Source organism: Manduca sexta, chromosome 9 (genome assembly GCF_014839805.1).
Source record: "Manduca sexta isolate Smith_Timp_Sample1 chromosome 9, JHU_Msex_v1.0, whole genome shotgun sequence".
Classification (NCBI taxonomy): Eukaryota; Metazoa; Arthropoda; class Insecta; order Lepidoptera; family Sphingidae; genus Manduca; species Manduca sexta.
Window position 1 is genome coordinate 5,872,745 of NC_051123.1, and position 23,692 is coordinate 5,896,436.

The 23,692-nt window shown below is 34.8% G+C and overlaps 4 protein-coding genes across 4 annotated transcripts; 1 reads left to right on the forward strand and 3 right to left on the reverse strand.

Moving 5' to 3' along the window:
- Positions 1–790: 790 nt before the first annotated feature.
- LOC115449149 lies at positions 791–4,766 on the reverse strand. The gene is made up of 4 exons (XM_030176879.2): positions 4,613–4,766; positions 3,645–3,758; positions 2,206–2,399; positions 791–1,022 (listed from the first exon to the last, which is right to left on the reverse strand). The coding sequence occupies exons 1-4, from the start codon at positions 4,683–4,685 to the stop codon at positions 885–887; spliced, it is 519 nt and encodes a 172-aa protein (XP_030032739.1). The 5' UTR covers positions 4,686–4,766; the 3' UTR covers positions 791–884.
- Positions 4,767–7,857: 3,091 nt separating this feature from the next.
- Positions 7,858–10,013, reverse strand: LOC115449165 (NPC intracellular cholesterol transporter 2). Its single transcript, XM_030176896.2, has 4 exons — positions 9,826–10,013; positions 9,250–9,363; positions 8,305–8,498; positions 7,858–8,077 (listed from the first exon to the last, which is right to left on the reverse strand). The coding sequence occupies exons 1-4, from the start codon at positions 9,896–9,898 to the stop codon at positions 7,934–7,936; spliced, it is 525 nt and encodes a 174-aa protein (XP_030032756.1). The 5' UTR covers positions 9,899–10,013; the 3' UTR covers positions 7,858–7,933.
- Positions 10,014–14,732: 4,719 nt separating this feature from the next.
- Positions 14,733–22,049, forward strand: LOC115449163. Its single transcript, XM_030176894.2, has 4 exons — positions 14,733–14,850; positions 19,420–19,533; positions 20,709–20,896; positions 21,854–22,049. Exons 1-4 carry the CDS (start codon positions 14,781–14,783, stop codon positions 21,992–21,994), a joined length of 513 nt encoding a protein of 170 aa, XP_030032754.1. The 5' UTR covers positions 14,733–14,780; the 3' UTR covers positions 21,995–22,049.
- Positions 15,449–17,734, reverse strand: LOC115449164. Its single transcript, XM_030176895.2, has 4 exons — positions 17,466–17,734; positions 17,131–17,244; positions 15,943–16,130; positions 15,449–15,627 (listed from the first exon to the last, which is right to left on the reverse strand). Exons 1-4 carry the CDS (start codon positions 17,542–17,544, stop codon positions 15,499–15,501), a joined length of 510 nt encoding a protein of 169 aa, XP_030032755.1. The 5' UTR covers positions 17,545–17,734; the 3' UTR covers positions 15,449–15,498.
- Positions 22,050–23,692: the final 1,643 nt, after the last annotated feature.

The window sequence follows — 23,692 nt, forward strand, 5'->3', positions numbered from 1 at the left end:
ATATACAGTTTTAAAAATTGACAATGCTATGGGTTTTGCGGAGTTTTTCTTATAAAAGTAAGATAACTCTGGAATAATAATTTATTAGAAGTTAACATTTCATGTCGACTCACTGTGACGTCATCTGTCTATGCGAATCCTCGGAAGGTTTTTGTTTAAGGCGATACCCACACCAAAATGGAGCGCTGATGGTATTTTCAGAAGCTATCTATATATTTATGATTCATATAGAAAAAAAAATTAAGCGTCATAATATATCCACAAATGTTATCTTTACTTTTGTTGTATAATTTTCACATGTCTATTGTTTCATTAATTACATTGTAAAGATGGCACTAAAATTGACCATTTTGTGTATATCATGCTTTTACATTTGACATCTGCATATTCCCGCCAGAAATCATGCGCAAAAGTATGAAGCGATTGCTCAAGGCCGTTTGCTTGGGCCTTCACATACATACGGTATGTAAAGGCCCAAGCAAACGGCCTTGAGCAAACTTTATTTGAATCTTACACGGATGGTAATTTTTTTTGTTTGTTTAAATGTTTTTTTTTTGTTTTATTTCCTAAAGAAATCTGTTTTTATTTTGTATCTATTCGATACTAGAAGTTTTGCATCCTGATTTTCATTTGTTCAACTTATAATTATAATAAAACTTGTGATGTTCTTTGAAATCGTTATAACTGAATCACTTTATACAGTACTCAAATACCATGTTTCTACTTAAATGTTGATTGGATTAAAATGGTATTTCTGCCATTTTTTTACTTCCAAAATAAACTGAAACAGTAAATTTAACAAGTTGTTTTATTTGTAATCAAATTAGAATCAAGTAATTTTTAACACAAATCAACATCGGAGTTGAAAAAAAAATCGTTAGTGTTTAAGATTGATCGAATTCGCCAATGGTGATGTTGCGTGCATTGTTCCGGGGTGGATTGATGATCACCGGCGCTCGCAGGCATAACACAGGCACGTTGTTTTGGTCCACCACGCGGAACTCGATGGTCGTCGCTGTACCCTGGATATAAATGGGTAAATTATTTATTTAGGTAAAAAATATTCTTAGTAAGGTTCAATGTATACGAGCGCAGTCGTAGCGCATAGAAGTGAAAATCGATAATGTAATAGGTATAGCAAATTATCCCTTATCTTCACGTATGTCCTATGAAATAAAAAATAAATCCACGCATTCGAGAGAATTCGTGCGTTTGAGCGCGACAAACGCTGACTGGTACGTGGTCTTTCGCGCGAACCCCAGCGCTAGCCAATGCTAATCAACGCGTCGTCACTCGCCAGTCGGGATCGGCAAATGAACATCAATGTCAAACATTTTATTTGAGTTTTAACTGGCAACTGATAGGTTCACTGATAGTCACCTGTACTGTTAACTGAATGTAAAAGCATGTGAATTCGCACAAATTCAAGCGAATACGCGCACATTCGTACAACTCCTGAAGAATTTGACGCTTCGATACGCTTCGACTCAGCGCTTGTATGATTTGACCAAGTTGCAACTATGTCGAGAAGTGAATACATTAAGTGGGATCAGTGACCATTATTCCTATTCAATTCTTTTTTTTCTCCAGCTGCTCTTATTCGAATCCGAAGGGTTTTCAATGAAACGCATCTTTTTAATCATATAGAAACGACTTCGATACATTTTTACTTTTTACGAACAGTTACCAGCTTGACGTCATTCTCTACTGACTGGTCCGAGTCCGGAGAGAATAGTTTCATAAAACGTATTCAAAGGCGTTAATTGACTTGGGAATCAAATCCAGAACCTCTGGGTCCTCAAACTACCTATAAGTTAAGAATCACAATTCATTAGTGACTAGATAGATGGACTGATTCCTTTTTTGTTGTGTTCCTAATTATCAGGACAAGGTTTGTATCAAAAAATAACTTTGAAATATCTATGGTACAAGTCGGGAAAAGTTAGCAATTTGGGTGATATTTTTGTATGGAAATATTTTTAGTATACGCAAACCTCAGAAATCAACTCATTTATTTAGTTTCAGCCTAAATCATAGGATAATGTTGGACCCAATAGCCCTGTTGTTAAGACCAAAAAGATGAAAGTTAGATTACATTGAATGCGGTTTGTAGCAGGATACCGCGTGCGTGGTCCACTAGAATTACATAAATTAGACTAACCATTCAAAATTCCGATAGAGAATTAATAAATTATAGATACTTACCGCTGGGAAAAATGATTCTATAAACATCCTCAATTGATACTGCACGACTTCGCCAGCAAGGAGTGGACAGAAGGTGTTAGTGAGGAAGTTGCATGTGACTGCATTCGCCTGTAGGTCGTACGGCACTGGCATGGTGATAGGACCGACGGACAAGTACGCAGTGGCAAGCGTTCTCATCGACTGTATAGCACGAGCTGTAAACAATATAAGACATTAAGTAGTTAGGCTAGAGCTAATTTATGTTGCTGCTAACTCTCATTGTTCTATCTACTAGAACAGACGCCAAATAGGTATCCTGCACCAATCAATTAAAGACCAGTAATGTTTACAGGGATTTACGCATTTTCGTATAGTATTCATGTCGTGTAAGTTAACGTTTATATCTCGATAGTTTTTACAACGATATACGTCCAACAAACTCACACTGCCGGTGCCCATATATTTTAAGTTTACTGTTCGTTACCATGTTACGTGATTTAGTATTCAAGGTTTACACGCGCGTAATGTTTGCGATGCTATATTTTAGTTCCAAATAAGCTCACAGGGCGTTGCAATTACTTGATTGTATTTGTGTAGGAATTGTTGTCTGAAAACGAAGGTTTTCAACCAGTGCGTCCTACCTGTCATGACCTACGGTGCCGAGACGTGGACGCTCACAGTACGGCTGGTCCACCAGCTAAAAGTCGCTCAGCGAGCTATGGAACGTGCTACGCTCGGAGTTTCTCTGAAGGATAAACTTCGTAACGAGGTCATTCGTCAGAGAACCAATGTCACCGACATAGCACACAGGATTAGCAAACTGAAGTGGCAGTGGACAGGGCATATCTGTCGAAGAACCGATAACCGATGGGGTAAACGAGTTCTTGAGTGGAGACCACGGCTCGGCAAACGTAGTGTAGGACGCCCTCCAGTTGGGTGGAGTGAGGATCTGCGAAAGGTCGCTGGTAAGAACTGGATGCGACAGGCCGAAGACAGGGTAAAATGGCGCATATTGGAGGAGGCCTATGTCCAGCAGTGGACAAAGATATAGGCTGATGATGATGATGATGATGTTGTGTTCCTGTTTGAAGGACATTGTAGCTAGTGTAACTACTAGACATAATAAAACTTAACATCTCATGTCTCAGGATGAAGAGTGCAGCGGAATACCAAACAATATTTTGTAAATCAAAGCATTGGATGGTGTTTCTTTTGTTATGGGCGGTCGTATCGCCTATCTTCAGGCGAACGGCAAGCTCGTCTCATCATTCAAACCAATAAAAAAAACTTAAAAGAAACCATTACGGTACGATAACGCGTAAATTAAGGATATTGAATTTCAATCTTCATGTCAAAAGTGTGAAACTACGCGACTATATTATCAAAGACAATAATTCATAACCGGGTTATACTTTATTATTCGTAAATTAATATTAAAGAAGAGATGCAGAATAACTCACGCGCTCTGAAGATGACGTCAATGACACAATCCTCCAACTGTGGCAAGATACATGGCGGAGTGGTACATCCTAGGATATATGTGTTGATGGGCAGATCGCCAGGGTGGGCCGTACCTGCAAAATAGAGTTAAAACATCTTGATCGATTTCTTCCTAACCGAATTTCGGCCACGGCGCCCAATCTTAACGGAGATCAGCTAAGTATGCAGGAGATATTATAGTGCACAAGTGAGTGCGCAATATACAGATGCACTCTCTATCCCTTCACTCGCATAGTCCGTTGAGACCGTAATCTGACAAGACCTGAGAGAGATCAGGCGCAGGACCAACGGGTTTGCTTGCTTTCTGAAGCACGGGGGTATCACACCGCCAACTTCCCGACTCCGAGCTACGACTGATAAATATTTAAGATGGAAAAACCCAGTCACTATTATTTTGCCCCACTCAGGATTCGAATCTAAGACCTTAGCGTACTGTAGGTACAATTACAATTACGCCACCTAGGCTGTAAAAGCTCTTACTGTCGGTGGTCTACTGCATGATAGGGTTCACAGATGTTTTCAGCTGGTCGGATTTTGTAATTTAATATTTTTGTTTCATCAAACCATGTGGTTGAATTTAAGTGGTCATATTTACGCAAAAACAAATACACACACACATCACGCCATTATCCTTGAAGGTGTGCAGAGGCAGTTCAACCGCAGCACCCAATCTTCGCCTGGACGCAATACACTTGTACCTGAATATATGTATTCACACAAAAACACACACACATCATGCTATTATCTCTGAAGGGGTAAGCAAAGGTGCCATCATACCACTTAGTCTTCGCCTGGTGGTGTTACCCTTGTAGGAAAGTCTGTCCCTTGATGTTATCGAAGATATCCGTGTTCATTTAATAACCGTAAAATACAGCGCAAAATTACAAAGAGTACAAAATTTTAAATGTTTCAAATCTATGTTACTTACATTGACTGACGGCCGTGCTTTGGGATCTCGCTAAAGCGAAAACAGAGCAAAACAAAATTACCAAGCGCAACATATTTACCAGTTTTAAAGAATGATTTGTTTCAGTCGTTTTCAATTTTTATATCACGGGCTTATTTTCAGATAAAAATTATCATTCAACACAGGTGTTAGTAATTCGACGATAGATAAAATTACTATAGAGATAATTGTGAGAAGTAATCGTTTACCGTCAGGTGGTTTAGATATCTAATTAGGCAATCGCATGTTTAAAATACTAAAAATATTTTCAAGGACTGACCTACCAATCTCGTGTAATATATCCAGGCCTTATTGTTAAGCAGGCATCAACATTTCGATCAGTTTTGATCAGCTCAAGCTGTGCTGCCTCCTTTTTACTTTTCATTACTATCATTATCATTAGCCTACATTTTGCCCCTGCTGGACATAGGGCTTCTATAGTACGCGCCACTTGCTATAGCAAATTGTTCTTATTAAGCATGTGGCAAAGTTTTGACTCAAGTACGATAACATTCTATCAACATTCAAGTTTTATAAATAGATATCTAAAAATACTTCAGTTTCCCCTTAAATTAATAAAATATATTTGATACAAGAGTAAAACTTGGAATAATTTTTAAACATGATCATTTGACAATTTTATTTTGCGAGCATATACTTATACCAACCATTTGGTCGTATTTGATCGAATTGGATGTAAATATCTTCTATTTAGCTTTTTCGATACAAATCCGGGATCATTGCCTGATAAGATATTAAGCTTATCTGGTTGCATGGCTGCTATAGTTTATAACGGACAGAATTCATTGCAATCAGCTTTTTTTTTATTTTTAAGACCATAGAAACGGGCAGCGACATCTAGACATTTTTGTTTGGTAACATTCAAAATTATTAAGGACTAAAGAATGGGAAGAACCAATTGAAGATTTTTTCATACATTTGATGGTAACAAAAAATAATATTAAGTAAGTATTGAGTGTTGTAGGTTTGCTCGTACATTCTATTTAGTTGAAATACTGTAAACGAAAATAAAAAGAAGTGAAACAGGTGTAGTTAAAGGTTCAACTATATTTCACTAGAGGGCTCTTATAGGTAAATTTTCTTTTAATTTCGTCATATTAAATTTTAAAGGCCGAAATATCCATGATTATTAATTATTTTTACGTTTTTCTTTCAACTGCGAGAACTAATCACTAACTAGACGTGAATTTAAATTTTTTACTTGCCAATACTTGTTTAGTTACCCAGATTAAAGGTGAAACAAAATGTATGAAAATGGACCTTGAGGTATCGCCTTAAGGTAGGCTGGTAACTTATAATGGTAGTGCGGTATATAAAGTATTTCTAAGGTAAAAGAATCGTTGAAGGCCCATCTAATTTTAAAATATTCACATAATCGTTTCGTCAAGAAATATAAACAAATTTCTTTGATTAGATTATAATAGCACCAAACAAAAATCGTCATGAGTTTAACATTATAACAACAAATACAAATTTCGAAAAGATGATTGCTGGGTCATGTGAGACACCTGGATGCTCAACATAGCCCACAATATTATATTTGCGTAAAGATGTATGTACCGAGATTTAAGAATTACCTTTTTTAACCCACTTCAAAAAAAGGAGGAGGTTATCAATTCGACGTGATTTTTTTTGCTTGTTTGTTACCTCAGAACTCGGTCATTTATGAACCGATTTGGAAAATTCCTTTTTTTTTCGAAAGAATTTCTCTCCAGATTGTTCCCATAAATTTTTTTTCAACATCGCTTCGGTAGTTTGGTTTTAAAATTAAAAAAACTAGAATAATCATGTTGTCCAAGAAAACGAAATCGCGAATTAAGCTTTCCTGTGACGTATTTAGTTGTTTTGGCATTGAGTTTGGTTGACTGTACTTCTCACATACTTATACATATAGCATAACACCTTTTCCCCGTGTCAGGGGTAGGCAAAGGCGAAACATTTCATCGCGATAGTCGTACTGTGTGTGAAACATATCAGTTGTGTTTTTGGGTTGGGTTAAATTGACTCTACTTCTTACATACATACATATATGTATATAGCATCACACCTTTTCCCCTTTTTAGGGGTAGGCAGAAATGTAACACCACAACGCGATAGTTGTAGTATGATCGAAATATATCAGTTGTGTTTTTGCGTTAGGTTTGCTTGAATCTACTTCTTACATTGAAATTAAAAAAAACATCCTAATTTCAATAGGGAAGATGGTTGGAAGCTTGCACAAGCCTGGGATCCAGTTCTACATTTAATTAAATCGGAACCCAAAAGACCGGCTGCCAGACTTCAAGACACTGTGAGCTCATTCTGCGTAGATCGGACCACCAACAGCTAAAATTTTAAAAAAGTTGTATAATTGTAAAATGTAGGTAGATATTGTAACTTTGACTTTGCGGATGAACAACACCTCAGTCCCCCGTGACCATGAAGGCTGCAAAGTCTTCGAAACGTCGGGAGAAAAATAAAAAACAGAAAACCGCGATAGAATCCGGAAAATTAGTTTAATTTCAACATGAAACTGGTTATTATTAATGCTACTTTATGTGATAATTTAATCTTCTTCTAATTATCTCTGTGTAAGCTTAAAAATAGATGATAATATCAGTATAGAAATTTAAAACCCGTAGAAAAGATCGGACCCTCGCAGGGTAAGATCGGAATTCGTTCTAATGACGCTTCTAATGCTAGTATGATAAAGTTCACAAAATCAAGTAGAAGTCTCAAAAATGTTAAGAAGAGCGAAATCCACATTTTTGTTTCAATTCATTCGTTATACGATCTTACCCCGTATCCGATCTTACCCGAACGCACCTTACTATAATTGATTAGACTTAAGTATATTATAATTGATTAGGTTGTTGCAAACGATAGTAAAAATTATGTAATATTTGGTGCAATGTATTTTGAATTTGATTTATACATGGAAATAATAACTTAGCCACTGTCACGACTCAATACCGAAAAAATTACAGATACTTCCAAAATGGCAGTGTCTGAACTTATTCGTAGATACAATTTCGTTTCTGATGGCTTGAGTTTTTCAAAGAACAGTGCTATGTTTACACTATCTTCCTGAATATTTATATTGACAGGTTAATACAGTATTTAAACCTTACCGTTTGTTATTATTGGTGTAGGTAGTTTTAGAATTGAACGCATAATTATAGTTGTTTGTTTGAATTTACGAGCTATAAGTAAATTTACTAACAAAAGTCAATTTACGCATAATTTATTAAGTACATCAAACAATTGTAGAATCAGGTTCGATTTTTAAAAGTTCGACAATATTTAATATTGTTCTAGTTCACCAACAACAACGTTGTTGGCGGCGGCATTGTTGCGCGGCGGGTCGATACGCACAGGGACGCGCAGGCACAGCACGGGCGCGTTGTCCTGATCCACCACACGGAACTCGATGGTCACCGATATGCCCTGCACACGAATAAATATAGAAAATTATAGTCGAGTTAGAAGTGAGCTAAGGTTATAGGAGTAATTATATTACTGCTAATAATAATTCAAATAAGAGATCAAGTGAATTTCTAAGTAGGTAAAGGTCTATAACTGGTGTCAGTACTTGAATTTGGTTGGTGTAGTGGCTGTTGATAGACAGATGCTTAACGTTAAGTCGTTCAATAGCATATTTAAACCAAACTTACCACAGGGAAAATTTTCTCAATATGCATTTTTAATGTATATTGTGCGATTTGGTCAGCGTCGAGCGGGCAGGCGGCGTCCGTGAGGAAGTTGCACGTGACTGACTGCTCTTCCAGGTCGTAGGGTACTGGCAAAGATATGATGCCGAGGGACAAGTACGCAGTGGCGAGCGTCCTCATCGACTGGATATCACGAGCTGGAACCATTAAAATGGAAATAAAGATATGTCTTACGATAGGATAAGACTAGTCCGTTTGTGATATTACGTAAAGAATCATGCTGTAGTCTTGAATTGGTAGGTGTTATCTGTTGGGAAGGCGTTTGAGGATATGGCAAAAATTGTTAAAAAAATTAATTACAATAATGCAGACCTTGTTGAACGTTTGTAGGTTTGAAGCGACACTTAAATTCCTTAAACATTTTTTTAGAAAGTTTGTTACTGAGTCATTTTGACATATCCAGTCTTACTTATAAACTTGTTTTAGCGTTAAGAGGTGATTAGGAATTGTTTAAATAGCTGTCAAAAATATTTCCGGCTTCCTAGTTTAAACCGTATTAGGAGGCAAGATGGCGGATTTTGTTTTACAGCTGATCGAGTAAATTTGTGTTTTAACTAAGTATACGAAATTTTTATAAGTAAGACCTTACATCTTAAGATATCTTAGAATTTACTATTTAAAGAGTTGAAAAATTAAAAAAAGTCAGATCATTTAACCGGAGCGCATCCTTTGCAAGGTATTTACAAAGTTATATTTAAAAAAAATGTGCCCGTTACTTTAGTTTGCCTTATGTCAATTACTAAAATCTGATCTTCATCTGATTTATAAAAAATGTTGTTAGCTCGTCATCTACTGTTGTAGGTAATGTTTACAATACTCAGGAGTGCTTACAGTTAGCAAATGAATATTGAAATTTAGATTGACACAAAATAAAAAAAAAACACGTACGCGCTTTGAAGCTGATGTTGATGACAGCGTCCTCCAGTTGCGGCAAGCCACATGGCGGGATGGTGCAGCCTTCGATGTGCGTGTTGAGTGGCAGATTACCTGGATTGGCTCTGCCTGTAATAAAAAAATTAAATACAAAAAAATTATCACGACGCACACATTATACGTCAAAACAAGTTATAGGAAAGGTTATTGTTACTAAATTTCATGTTAAATGAATGATTGTACTTAATCATGGACATTTTAAATTAGGAATAAAAATATTAAAAAAAAAACTTGTATATAAAATTTTTTGAAGAAGTTTCCAATAATTTTTATATTTTTTTCGTTTATAGTGTTCCATGTACAATGTGAAACCATAATGTAGGCTAGGTAACTTGTTGGAAACAAATTTTCATGAAACGATTTTCTTTAGAAATCGTCACATATTTCTGACAAAAAAACTTCGAGTAAAACAGTCGCCGAGACATGAAATTTTAGAATTAGAAGACCACGTTGGTTGCAAACAATGCAAATATAATAATATATAGCATATTCTAATTGAATTCAAATATATATTGCACTCATATTACTCACATTTGCTGACGGCGGTGCTTTGGGATTTCGCTAAAGCGAAAACGGCACAGAACAGGACGACCCAGCGCAACATTGTTTGCAGTTGTAACGAATGAATTGGTTAATTCGATCTAGGTTTTATACTACGGGTTTTCCATTGATAAGGATCATAAATCCTTGCAGGTGCAATCTGTGGTGATTAATTTGAATTTCTTCATAGATAATTGGACACATTGATTAGTTATACATCACCAGGTGTGTCTGTTGAATGCGCTATATCCAGGGGCGTAGCTACTGCCGTATCAGTGAGAAGTGGCCCCCGAGCTTTGGGGCCCCTCTTGGCCCATATCTACATTAAACTAAGCAGGCGCTTAAAGTTGGCACTGTCTTAAAGGGCCCCCAAGAAATTTAGATCTAGGGCCCTTCTATGCCAAGCTACGCTACTGGGTATATCACTAAACAATGGAGCTAACGTTTTTCAGTTAGAACAGTTTTTCTCAAAGTTAAAGCACTAGATAAAACACGCTATAAAGCACTCTTGGGGTCGAAGTAGAATTTCAAGGGCGTGGTGGTGAAGTGATACCAATTTCACCTAAATCCATTCGGTAATTTAATCGTAACAATCTCACGTACTTTGCCATTTAATATGAATATATATCTTTTAGGTATGTGTCGTGTAACCATAACTAAGATTAAAAAGGAAGGACAGATGAATCATTCACAGTTTGTGGCATGATTTCCAAATATTAAATATAAATAATCTTCAGATCAAGTATGAAGATTTGTCAGTTGTACAGTGTACTATACACTTTTGACGGTGTTGGAAAGAGGGATTTGGAAGGTCCTTATTATTTTCCCATTTAAACACATTTAATCGACAAACTATGGTTTTGTGGCTTTAGTGATCGCCGTGATTTCAGGAATTATTGCAGCAATTTTGTTTTCTGTTGAATCTTACGACTTTACTTAATTATTCTTCATGTGATCCTCTCTCTTCATTCTCTGCATACATTCATTGCATCTATATATATTGTGAAACAATTCCTTACTCTTAAAACTATGTACCTAAAAGAATCACATTTTAATATATCACTTATTTCTTTATTTAAGGAGTTTCGTCGTATTTTTACGACAATGTCGCTCTATACTCTATCAGGCAATATTTTAAACAATTACACGCCAGTTGAGACACGATTATTTTAGGAAGGAATTATAAGCAAATGTAAATGTAACATAATAATCTTACTTTTGTCAACTGTTGCAACGTCTATCCACAAACATCCCAGCAAGAAGTATTGGTTAATTAATAAACAACATTACGTTAGTAGGCTTTTTTAACCAGAAAAGCGAGATCTGACACGGTCCCTGGTGCACTCCGGTTTAGCCAAAAAAGTGATGAGCTTCTTTAAGAGATTCGGAGATTTAGGCTTTGCGAACTTTTGTCTACTCCGTGCTCTTAGCCTGAATGATCTTATAGGTGGTACGCAAGGATCATAGGTATAAATATATATAGTCATACATCATATAAACATATATTATGTGTTTTAATTACGTATGACGTAGTAACAATTCAACCATAAAATATGGTTGAAGATATTATTAATTATTTTCTTTTGAACTACTTCTTTTTCATCTTCGGTATAAACGACACAGAACTCATTATAACTTTAATTAATTGAACTTTAATCTATTTAAATAGATTTCCTATTCATAATTGGACCTTTTAGAGTTCGCCGTGGTATTCAATATTGTAGAAATATTTCAATTGTATGCCTCTTCTTAAGGGCTTCAATCCACGATACTTAGGTTTATATACTTATGGTTAGGTAGAGATGTCCCTTGCTTTTTTAATCTATGGGGCTTGTTATGAAAAAATATGTACGTTTAACACACTAGTAACAATGTTTTAAATAAAAAAGCATTGAATTTATTGTATTCATAAAAAAAATCGAGGTTGATATAATCTTAGCCATTCTAAATCTGAAATCAACATTCACGATATTTTCTTTCCATGCATCCGACTCCGAGGACACGTCTCAACCTGCATATGGGCTGATATTATAGACGGCAATCCGACATGACCCGAGAGAGATCAGGAGAGATTGTGTTTCTAAAATATGTCTTAGGTAATCATCGGGGCATCTGTGGAGTAGCATATATTTATGGCGTATCGTATACCTGATATTTAAGCTTGAGTTCTTTTTGATTTTGTTTTTATCTCACAATGGAGAAACATTTAAAAAAATAATTAAGTTATATTCTGATTGAAATTTGAATAAGCATGTGCCTGTCATAAGTATAGATTAAAACATTTTTGTAAAAAATATAATACTTTTTATCTACAAAATTATCACTTTTATGAAGAAATAATCTAGATTAGAGCTGAATGTTTGTGATCTTTGACCACCTGCAATATTTTGAAATATACAGACATTGTATTATATTAAGGTACGATCCCGCTACTGCGGCAGCGGCTATTGATCTGTATGCACCAAATTAGTGTATGTAGATTAGGTACAATTATTGTTCATTTGATGTACGGCCGCAAAGCTGCGTTGACGTATTTGAAATTAGTTCTGTCATACTGTGATTAATGCGGATATTGTCTAGAAGCATTTCGTGGTTTTATTTGTATCCACAAATAACGATGAGAATGATAGTGAATTATGGAAATAAATGGTAAAAGCAAGAAAAAACATCGGTTTAAATATGTAACGTTATAAACAAATATGAGATGAATGCAGTAAATGTGTTTAGGTATTTGTATTTGCTTAGAAAGTGACTCTATGCAAGGTGGAAAAATCGCCATACTCACGAATCACGTAAGTGTGTCGCGTTCCAGAGTCATCCCGTTTCGACTGGGGAGAGTCGACACTCTATCTCGAACCTGCACCATACCATCAAATGCGGTGGGGTGACAACACAAAACATATACGTTTGGCGCAAACAGAGTAGAGTTCTCCGTATAGTTAGATATTTCGACTAGGTATTCCCTTGTAAATCTTAATGAGGCTGTTCTACAAACGTATGTTATTGTTACAAAAATTATTGTAACAATAAATAGGGCCATTTTGTAGGATATTTTTTTATACGTGAAAATAATGTATTATTATTAATTTATGTTCGTGAGCTTGCCGATGAGATTTTAGGTTTCCTCATAAAATAGAGTTTAGATTATATTTAAACTTCTGTAGCAGCGTCCTGTATAACATTTTATATGTTAAAAAACCGAACAAATTTCGTTTAGCCCTTGAGGAGTTAACAAAGAGAATTCTTAAAAAAATCTAAACACGTGAATGCGTCTTTGTAATAAATTCAATGTGCATGTATTTATTTTGTTTTTATATCAAGTCCAAATATAGAGATAACACAAAAGCTAATTGTAAATGTGAAATAAACTAAACCTTTCAGGTTTTTTTTGAACTCTGTTTTTATAATTTGCAACGCGCGTGAAGCGTTTATTTGTTTGAAGGCCGTAGTCTCAGGGACTACTTGTTTTGAAATTATTTTTGTGTTGGATAGTCTATTTATCGAGAAGGGCTATATAACATCATGACATGACTAATAGGAGCAGAGTATCAATGAAAATGTTGCAAAAACTGGGAAACTTTTATTAAAAAAATATTTCTTTTGAGATTCCGTTGCGACTTTTATCCCAAAAAACTCTTTCACGCGGGCGAAGCCGCGAGAAAAAGCTAGTTCTCGATAAATTGGCCGCCGCCGCTGTGTCGATGTTTGGAATCGCAGTTTTATTTTCAGCTGCGGAATCATCACACCCATCACTCGACTGTCAACTGATAAGCGGCTGCCGGCAGCTCTTTGAGAGCGCCTTTAATAGATATGAAATAAAGTCTATTTTTGTTAAGCAATTTTTGTCAGTCTGACAATCTAGGGGATCGCTACAGTTAAGTAGGTAGGTATATATAATATTATCATTTAGGAAGCATACCTAAATTCATTCTTAGGATAAGTAGCGAGCTGCTGTCGTGTTTCATAAACAAAGTATCTGATTCATTCGAAATTTGATATACTATTACTTAGGTGGTATTTCTAAAACATGACAACGTTCAGGTGATCAGCATTTTGTAGTCTGTGGCATATTCAACACCTCGGCACCTTTTTTATTTTATTCTTATTATTTGGTTCACAACTTGAAATATACACATATCTTACTCTTAAAAGTAATTCAATTACAAATGTAACTTTTTTGTGCAATTCCTAAAGATAATGGACACAATACGCAAAAGTATGGCGTTTTAAGGCTCGTAAGAATGGTCTCAATGAGTTGCTATTTTAAAAGGTAATGATCCGAGGTCGATGGTAAAGGAAAAAGAGATTTAAAAAGATTTTAATAAAAATTAAATTAAAGTTTTTAATAATCCCAGATACAAAAAAAAATAAGTATCTAAAAATTTTAAAATAAAATAAATAACAAAAACATTTCATTTATTTCATTTAGAGGTTTTTTGTGTCGGAGGTTACTTTTATGCCGTACCTAGTATGTGTAATGTTCAGATGTTTACCTATAATATACTAGTTACATATTTTGGAGTCGTTGCCTAATTTCGTTTACTTAGACGACATACTTATTTCAATTATTCTAGTTAAAAAACCAAGCCACTGAATCAGAAAGTATATTTTTTTAAATAAAAACGATTTTGCCAAATCTTTTAATAAATGAATGACATACTGAGGTAAAAATGGTAAAAAACATACACACTGAATTGATAACCTCCTTTTTTGGGATTAGTTAAAACAGAAAAATGAATTTTTTTTTAAAGAACCTTGGTGAAAACTGGGTGAGATTAAATTGTATTGATGATTAATGATTCATTTTTCGTACAGGTGCGTGATATTTCCGGTATAGAATTTGGACTATGGCCCATTATCATTTCTATACACCTGCAGATTTTGATAAACTTTATCTGAAAGCATATATAAAACTGATGAAATGTAACTTCCATATTTATTAAACCATGTTGCGTTGGTATTATGTGTTTATATTTTTCGCGTCTGTGCATTCGCAGACTACGAACGTACAACAATGTAAGTTTTTTGTATTTTTATTGATTTTAATACTGGTAAAACAAAAAAGTAGTAGTGAAGATCCTGAAGAAAGATATATATATGGATTTTATCATGTGTTCGTGTTCTAAACTTAAAGAGGTTATTATATTTATAGTTAGTTTGGTTGCAGATGTTTGTATTCTTTCTTATTACAATTTTTAATTTGTTGACGTTATATTTTTATTAAGAATATATTTTAACTTACGATTGAAAAATTAGCTCTAAATGAACAGGAAAAACAAACAATGCTTTTGATTCCCATAAATAGTTCGTGTTTAAACATAAAAGTGTAAAGTTATATATTTTAATACTGAAGTAAAGAAAGAACAGCATATTATTTTTTAATTAAAAATTATTTTGTATGAACTTTTCAACTTTAATATAAATAACTTTAGTACCTTTATAATATCTATCATTAACAGGATAAATAGGTGTCGAAAACACTTTTAACAATACGAAATGTAGCAATCATTATTCCAATGAATAATTGGCATGATAACATAACTGCAAAAATGTGATCAATTTTCAAGCTACTTAAGTAAGAGATACTTTTAAAAATCTAATTGAAAATACTTCAATCACTGTATTTTTTATTAATATTCAAATTATAAATTGAAAAGTTGATATTTAAAATACATTGATGTTGCTTAACTTCAATTCCTTGTTCGATTTAACTATTTCGATTTGAACTCTTATGCATCCCAAAGGCTTATTGTCTTGGTCGACCATAAATAATTCTACCGGTAGTGTTAAACCCTGCAATTACATAAGATATTTGAGTGCATTAAACATATGTAAAATGATGTCATGGGATACTGCAAATACGCCTAATGTCGCTAATTTTAGAATATTAATTTTAAATAGCTAGGAAAAAATTTGTAATTCTTACTGCTGTCTGCTATTTCACGTATTTTATTAACTAGCCTATTTTATTTAAATTGTTTGGTAGTGGATAAAATATTAAGTATTATAGTTTTCTTCTATGGGTTATAGTTCATATTTAATCAATTTATATGCGAAATACTTCGTGAACAAACGAAAAATTTGACAAATAATATAGCTAACTCTTACCTCTGGGGCGCCAGCCTCCACATGTATTCCCATATTTAAGTGAACAAATTCCCCCGCATAGATAGGACATTGGCTATTTTCCAAATAGTTGCACGTGTTTTTATAATCTCCCAAATCTATAGACTTTGGAAAACCGAAAAACGTTACGTAAGCAGTCGCAAAAGTTGTCATCGATTGGATATAATGGGCTAAAACACAACAATTTCTATTGTAATGCCAGATTTATTTACTATAGAATATGCCAGTAGTCTTTAAACTCCTTGTCATTAACTGGAATGACAATTTCTGAAATATCAGAAGATTGGATGGTTTGCTGATCTTTAACGTGTGCGAAATTGTGAAGATAGAAGACATTTTTGTTATCATCTATCTCACAAACTTTACTAAACGCATGTCTATTATAATATAGCGAATATGTGTCCTTTGACATGCAACTTAGGATCCATTACTTCATTTATATCAGTTAATACGTAGTGCGTACATTCATTATTATGTTGCATCATCACCTTTTATTTATGTTTTGTGTTTCCATACAGTGTAGTAGCCTAGTGTAGTATCAGCGTCTTGCTATAAATTCAAGGTCATGAATTAATAGCTAAAGTTTTCCAATGTGCTTAAGAAATCCCCATAAGATTAACATAAGAAAGCCAAGCCGCATCAGGCCAGCGGGGTGAAATAAGGTCTAAATTCTCTGTAGAAGGCACATACCTCGCATTGGGACAGTATATGAATCCCTCTTAGCGGCATTTCGGACACGATGGCTAATCTCAATTAAGATTAGCCATGGATTCAGGAGATATTATAGTGCATAAGTGTGTACGCAATACACAGATGCACTATGTTCCTAAACTCTCACAACCCGATGGCACGGCCATCCGACATGCCCGGAGTGAGATCAGACGCAGCACCAACGGCTTTACGTAGTTTCAAAGGGTATCACACCGCCAATTTTCCGACATCGAGCTGCGACTGAGCAGTGGCGAAGGATGACATTTTTCAAAAGGTAATCCGATGAAAAATAAATGCCTTAGTTAACATATCAGAACAGAAAACAAAGTCAAACATAAATAAACCTAAAAGGGAAGCCGATAGGAATCAGGTTGTATGGACGCTTCGCCACTGCGACTGAGTAATTTTTAAGATCGAATAATCCAGTCCCAATTTTTTTAGTATGTACATTATACTAACGTGCTATAAATTCCACGTGGACCTTAGCAGTAGAGTTCTGTCTGATTTTGCAGGGTTGTTGGTCACAATTCTCAATAATTACATTTAAAGGTAATTCTCCATAGTTTCTGGTGCCTGAAAAAAATATCATCGAAAAATTATATTGAATGTAAAGAACGACATAGAAAAAAAATTAGTATGGTCTTTAATGTAAATCTGAATTAAAAAAGAAAAAGTTTAAGGTTATTAATTAGAGTTATGTTTTTTTGGGTGGGATAATTTGAACTAGGAATAAACATATAAGGGATAATGTTTTAGGAATTTTAGCCCAACAATTACACTTAATGTGTACTTACATTTACTGACATGAGTTCTAGATTGCGAATTTACTTCACAAAAAAAAAAACGCAAGCAATGAACAAATATACTGCGCATTGCATTTTGTATTTTTATAGTTTGTCGGAGTGAAGACTGAACATACTTTGATATTTTTATAGTAATAGGGTTGTTTTTAAGACGCTATGAAATCGCAGCAACATGCCTAACATATTGGTTTAGAGATGTTTATTTCTGTCGGATACTAAGATATCTAATGGGTACAAGTTGATACATAAAATGTTGAATGGATTTGGATAATAGATCGTATCTCGGAGAAGAGCATTGCGGAATATTTTTTCAGCGTTTTTTCGCGGGTGAAGTTATGAACCAAGCTAAATACGAGGCCGGGTGATGTTCACATTTCAAAAAACTAAATAAATCGTTTGAAATCTAGCAATAAATATAGCAATTAAATATTTTGTGTCAATTCCCATGAAATATTGTAATAAAAGAGCATTTCATCGGATACCTTCGGATATTATCGGATATCGATAAACACGCGCTATCCTTTAGTAATGATGTGCGCATTACACTATCATTAGTGAAATTGCTAACATAATTTGCGTTAATAATAATTATATTTCAACGCACGTATCGAATATTCCATTTATTTCTTGTTCATTTGAACCAGCTGCAATTATTTCACAAGCATAATATTATTTATATCTAATCAGAATAATATCAAAAATATTATCATAGTCTTGCTGTTAATTTGATTATTATCATTTTTTATAAGTAATGAACTAGTTATTTCTTGACATTTTTTTTTTCTTTATGCTATAACGGACGGACTGCCGAGACGAATGTCTCACGAATGACCCAAAGACATGCGCTTTTGACTTTTCTACAGTTATGTGTGTGTGTGTTCTTTGTGAAAATCTAAGCGATAGCGCTTATATCTATATGCACTGGGAAGGAAACACTGCCAGGAAACCTGCAAACTTGAGAGGGGTTTACATGACTTGAAGTTCAGTAAAGTCTCCCAATCCGTACTAGGCCAGCGGGGTGGGCATTACCTAATTTTTATAACTGGACAGATGTGTATTTTTGGGCTAACTATAACATCATATTATTAAGTTTCGGTAACTGGAAGACTACGTTGACTTTAAAACATTGTTAATTTTACTTATAACGTATAAAATGATTAGTATTTAAGATAATAAAACTCGATGTGGTTAGAGAAATGGTAAATTGTATACCAATAAGTTAATATTTATTTATAAATGTTTGGTTTTATGTTAAGCAGTAAACAGTAAATATTTTATTTTATAGCGTAACAAAATCGCCCAGTATTTAGTTGCGCGATCATAGTACCTATATGCTCAATTAAAAAAAAAATACGATAAAAAAAAAATTGTTCCATATTTTGAGAACGTGAAGGATAGTTAACATTAATTTGATACAAACAAAGTATGATGTATACCCAAATTTTAATCGCTGGACAGCTTTGTTAGCCGTGAAGGTAAAAAAGAATCAAAAATCCTTTATTTAAATATAAGGTTATCAAAGTTGTTCTTTGTATTAGTACGCTTATAATTGCATTTACTGGTGATGGGTTTCTCAAATGGGATAGTCCGGCTGGATAGGTACCACTGCAATGTGTATTTCTGCCGCCAAACAGCAGTATCCAGTCACTGTTGTGTTCCAGTTTGAAGGACATTGTGGCCAGTATAACCACTGGACATAAAAAGACTTAACACCTCATGTCTTAGGATGGCGAGAGTAGTGGAATACCGAACAATACTTTGTAATTCAAGGTGTTGGATGGTGATACTACTGCTTATGGGCGGTCGTATCGCCTACCATCAGGCGGACGGCAATCTCGTCTCGTCTTTGAAGAACCATAAAAAAAGACGGATTCTCCCTCGTAGACGGAATAGGGCCCTCTATTCTAAGTTGAAGTTATGACTATTCCTATATTATTGTTTACAGGTAGGAGAAACTCGGGCGAACTGCCGATCAATGCTTACATCGAAGGATGTATCGATCCGCCATGCGCGCTGACGCAACTTGAAGACTGCGTCATTCACATTGTCTTCAGAGCTCGTAAGTATACGTTATTTGCGACCGAATTGATAAACCAACCGTACTTCTAAGTAAGATCTTAAGTTGACATTTAAGGTATTGAACAATATAAAAGAGGAGCTGCCGTTTAAGAGTCTGTGGACTGAGATGGCGAAGTTTAGAAATCAAAAAGCTGTCATAATCTATTATATGCTGTTAGTAAGGATGTCATTTGATGTCGTTAATATCTGTTAATTAAATAGTGATGTTATTAACGTGCTGACTGTAAGACTGATGTCATACGATGACGGTGCGGTGCCGCTGCGTCATCCCACATATAAATCACTATACCATGCCATACGACGCGTTATGTTGCCGTGCGGCGTTGCACTGCAAGCGCGCCGGCCTTGCGACTTGAGTATCAATGTGCCGCCACCACAGTGTTGTGTGCGGTTTCATTTACTCAAGTGTCGTTAACGGACTTAAGTGACCTTACGCACTTGACTCATTGACATTGCTGCGCCGCGCCGCACCACAGTAAACCGGGTTGTGCTGCAGTGCCGCACCTTTAACGCATCGTGTGGCTTTGCTCTAACTGGACAGCATCTCGGCTGATATCGCACTGCTGAGCGATACTGAGTAGCATCTATTAATACAGCCTTTAGTTCAGTTAAAACATATTTTTGTTTAGTTTTCTTTTCGAGTGATTAAGTAGAAAGTATTCATATTAATGGTGTTTATTTTTAGGATCATTTTTTTTAGATTAACTTTTTATGTTTTAAAATAATATGTTGAGACTGAGATAAGAGTAAAACATAATATATAAAAATAAGTGAATTACATTTTTAGGTTCTAAAATTTAGTAATGAGGATTCAGAAGACGTCCAAATTTATTTTTGAGATATGTATAATAACAATAATGTAGGCAGGCTGGTCTAATTAGAAAGTAGTATCTTAAATCTTTGACTGTCTTTTTAAGTTTGAACTTAAATTTCTATTCTCACTATTTAACAATCTTAACGATCATTAATCTTCCGACCTGGTCAGGATAAATAATTTTGCCATATGATAATATATAGAAGTAATTTATTGTACTGACAGCGTCATAGCAAACAAAACAACAAAAATGGCGCGGGCGCAAAGGAAAGCAAAAAAGGAGAGCAGGTCTTTTATTTTCCCGGTCACGGTATATATGACAATAAAATTTGTTTTTTCAGCTCGCCAGATCCGGTCTATGCGGACATTAGCTACCGCTGAGGTGATCCCTTTGCCTGTCCCGATTGACTATCCCCTTGAAGAACGCGCAGTGACCTGCAACTTCCTCACCAACACCTTCTGCCCCCTACAAGAAACTGAAGTTGTCCAGTACACACTTAAAATGTTCATAGAATCCATCTTCTACGCGGTGAGTGCTTTACAAATTTTCCTCGTCGTATCATAGTCGTGATTTAGCGCCAATTTTATCAACATATATTTATCTAGTCATGGGGCCTTATTCCGTCTAGGGGTACATCCGTCTTTTTGCAATTATGGGCGTTCTTATCGAAGCATAGCTTTGGTAGCCATTTTTTTACTCTTTTGGCTATATTAGCATCAGAACTGACCTTCGATATGAATGCCCGTAATTGCAAAAAGACGGATACGTCCATGTAGACGGAATAAGGCCCCTTGACTATATCTATATATAAATTATAACATTACTAAAAATTTTAACTTACTTATTGTCATCATAGGTAGTTCTCACTAACATTATACAGGGTCATTTTGACATTGCGTTACTAACTGAAACCACATACTCGTCTACACCTTTGCTGACGTTGTGCAAAAACTCATAAATTAATAACTAATATTTTCACCAAAAATCCTGGTTTTAGTTTTCTGATATCTTGATCATTTTGTAGTTTAATGCGAAAATGGCGTGTGCGTGGGTGTATTTCTGACTGAAAGTATGATGTTGCCACTGCAACGAATTCTCTTATAGTAGTAGTAGTGGCTTTAGGGCGTGTAAAATTAAAATTGCTTTTTATTAATATTTGTTTTGTTCGAAACTTACACTTTTTATTTTACATCTACGGCTGAAGTAACTTATTGTATTTCCAAGTAGATAATTATGTGGTTTCATTTAGTAACGCGATGTCAAAATGACCCTGTACATATATGCGAAATTAAATGAACATATTTATTGTTTAAATTTTTATTAGAATAAAATTCTAAAGTTGCTGAATGCTTTCGGATGTAATTTGACATATGGAGAGACCATGTCCTGGATAAATATACGTTAATTTGAATCCTGGAAACGTACTTAGACTTTGTATCGCGCAAAACACAATAACTAATTAATCTTGTGTTTATTTATTTACAGGGCATTAGAGCGAACATAGAGTTCAGAATTGTGGATCAAGATAATCAGCCAGTGATGTGCTTGCGTGCCGGCATCGTCATTGTGCGAGGAAATAACGCCCGTGCAGCGAACACTACTGTTTTAGATCTTACGGACATGTGATCTATGTTTATACAGTTATCTCAATTATATAAGTTAAGAGACAATTTATTTTTAATTTGTGTTACATATTTTCGCTAAATTCCATTACTAAATATTATATGTTTAATAAAATATTGTAAGTTGGTTGATTTAAGAGTTCTCGATTCTTTTCACTGTTTTAAGCGTTGTTTTTAATGATATAAAATCAGTTTTTGCTCTCTAGTTAGTCAGCGAAAAGTTGACAAGCCGTGGAATCATTTTTATTATGAGAACCTAGACTTCAATATAAAAGAAGAGCGAAAAGAAAGAAAAAATCTAATCCATTAACGTCAATGTTTATTAAGCGAGGTATTTTTTTTCTGAACGTCTAGAAAGTTCCATAAAGCAGTGGACACACGACTGTTCAAAACATTCATTCAATTAATTGAGTTGAAAAACTCGCCAGACGTTTTCCGGAAAAGGGTCCAAAACTTTCATCATGTGTACTCCGCTTTTATGTGTACTGAGTGATTTTAAAAACTTTGATTTAGAGAAACCAAATAATTGATATAACTTGTTTACTAAGACAATAAAAATTAAAAATAAAATGAATGAAATAATTATAAAATATTAATTCAACAACATACGTGCACTGTAATGTCTTTTAGAGTAAAAATATTAATCTAAATTTGTATTCATCTATTTTTCTGATAAAACTTCTATTATCCTGGAATATAAAAGGAGAAACGAATCAAAGTGTGGTGTAAATTAATGATATTGAGCAATTCCAAACAGTTTGTATCATAAATAATATTGATGTTACTATAACAGATATTGCAACTACAATGATTATTAGAGGATAGCTCTACGTTCTCTGGGGCATATCCTAAATTCTAAAATCTATAGGATCCAGAAGGTTCTATTTCTACAACCATCATTTTAATCAAAACTAATCATTAAAATAGATTGTCACATATATTATGTACTTTAGGACATTCCCTAGATTCTAAAGTCTATAGTCCCAGAAAAACTGATAATTGAAATAGGTTTGCATTTTCAATATTTTAATTTCAAATGCACAAGTTATACAATATAGTATATAACCCGATCTTACTCGATGCTATAAACGCCCCCGATCTGGAAAGACGTTAAAAATAATCTCTCCGATCTATTTGCTATCTTCGGCAAGTGTCTACGGGAATTTCTTTAACCCTCTGCCGCTAGAACGTGTCATAACATGTTTAGGGTTGGCGAAGATTGTTTATATTTAAAAATAAATAATATATTTCATCTGATTTGTCTTATTTTCATAATAATTATTACTTTTCACATTAAGATTGACCATTGGAATCAGGTAAATGGAATAAGTGTCGAACTTGCGAGTTATCCAAGATTATAATATTATACATAAGTGTAGGGCTGCCATCCGTCCGGAATTCCTCGGATTTATTCTAATATGAAGGACGTTCGGGGGTCGTCCAGTAGGGGTTTTTAAAAAGTGTCGCCCAAATGTCCAGGATTTTGCCGTGTTGATCCGGCGTCGGCAATTTAGGTGATGGCAGCCCTACCTAAGTGTGACGCGTTCTGGGATCAGGCTGTGTATGTCCGGTCTCAAACAACAGAATGGAATAATTGTGACTAACAAAAGTAGTAGTCTCTCGACCGTCGCTACTATTTCAGCCCTACTTCACCTTACATAAGGTGAAACGGTATTATGTCGTGGTTGCGTAAAAATAAAAA

What these genes read in the sequence shown, in the direction of transcription:
- LOC115449164 (XM_030176895.2), bottom strand. Translation starts at nt 17,544, where the DNA reads ATGCGCAGTATATTTGTTCATTGCTTGCGTTTTTTTTTTTGTGAAGTA. An exon ending in TAGAACTCATGTCAGTAAAT is followed by an intron (nt 17,245 to 17,465) that starts GTAAGTACACAT and finishes TATTTTTTTCAG; the next exon opens with GCACCAGAAACTATGGAGAA. An exon ending in CCACGTGGAATTTATAGCAC is followed by an intron (nt 16,131 to 17,130) that starts GTTAGTATAATG and finishes GTTGTGTTTTAG; the next exon opens with CCCATTATATCCAATCGATG.
- LOC115449149 (XM_030176879.2), bottom strand. Translation starts at nt 4,685, where the DNA reads ATGTTGCGCTTGGTAATTTTGTTTTGCTCTGTTTTCGCTTTAGCGAGA. An exon ending in TGACGTCATCTTCAGAGCGC is followed by an intron (nt 2,400 to 3,644) that starts GTGAGTTATTCT and finishes TATTGTTTACAG; the next exon opens with CTCGTGCTATACAGTCGATG. An exon ending in TAGAATCATTTTTCCCAGCG is followed by an intron (nt 1,023 to 2,205) that starts GTAAGTATCTAT and finishes ATTTATATCCAG; the next exon opens with GGTACAGCGACGACCATCGA.
- LOC115449163 (XM_030176894.2), top strand. Translation starts at nt 14,781, where the DNA reads ATGTTGCGTTGGTATTATGTGTTTATATTTTTCGCGTCTGTGCATTCG. An exon ending in TCACATTGTCTTCAGAGCTC is followed by an intron (nt 19,534 to 20,708) that starts GTAAGTATACGT and finishes TTGTTTTTTCAG; the next exon opens with CTCGCCAGATCCGGTCTATG. An exon ending in TAGAATCCATCTTCTACGCG is followed by an intron (nt 20,897 to 21,853) that starts GTGAGTGCTTTA and finishes ATTTATTTACAG; the next exon opens with GGCATTAGAGCGAACATAGA.
- LOC115449165 (XM_030176896.2), bottom strand. Translation starts at nt 9,898, where the DNA reads ATGTTGCGCTGGGTCGTCCTGTTCTGTGCCGTTTTCGCTTTAGCGAAA. An exon ending in AAGCACCGCCGTCAGCAAAT is followed by an intron (nt 9,364 to 9,825) that starts GTGAGTAATATG and finishes TTTTTATTACAG; the next exon opens with GCAGAGCCAATCCAGGTAAT. An exon ending in CAACATCAGCTTCAAAGCGC is followed by an intron (nt 8,499 to 9,249) that starts GTACGTGTTTTT and finishes TAATGGTTCCAG; the next exon opens with CTCGTGATATCCAGTCGATG.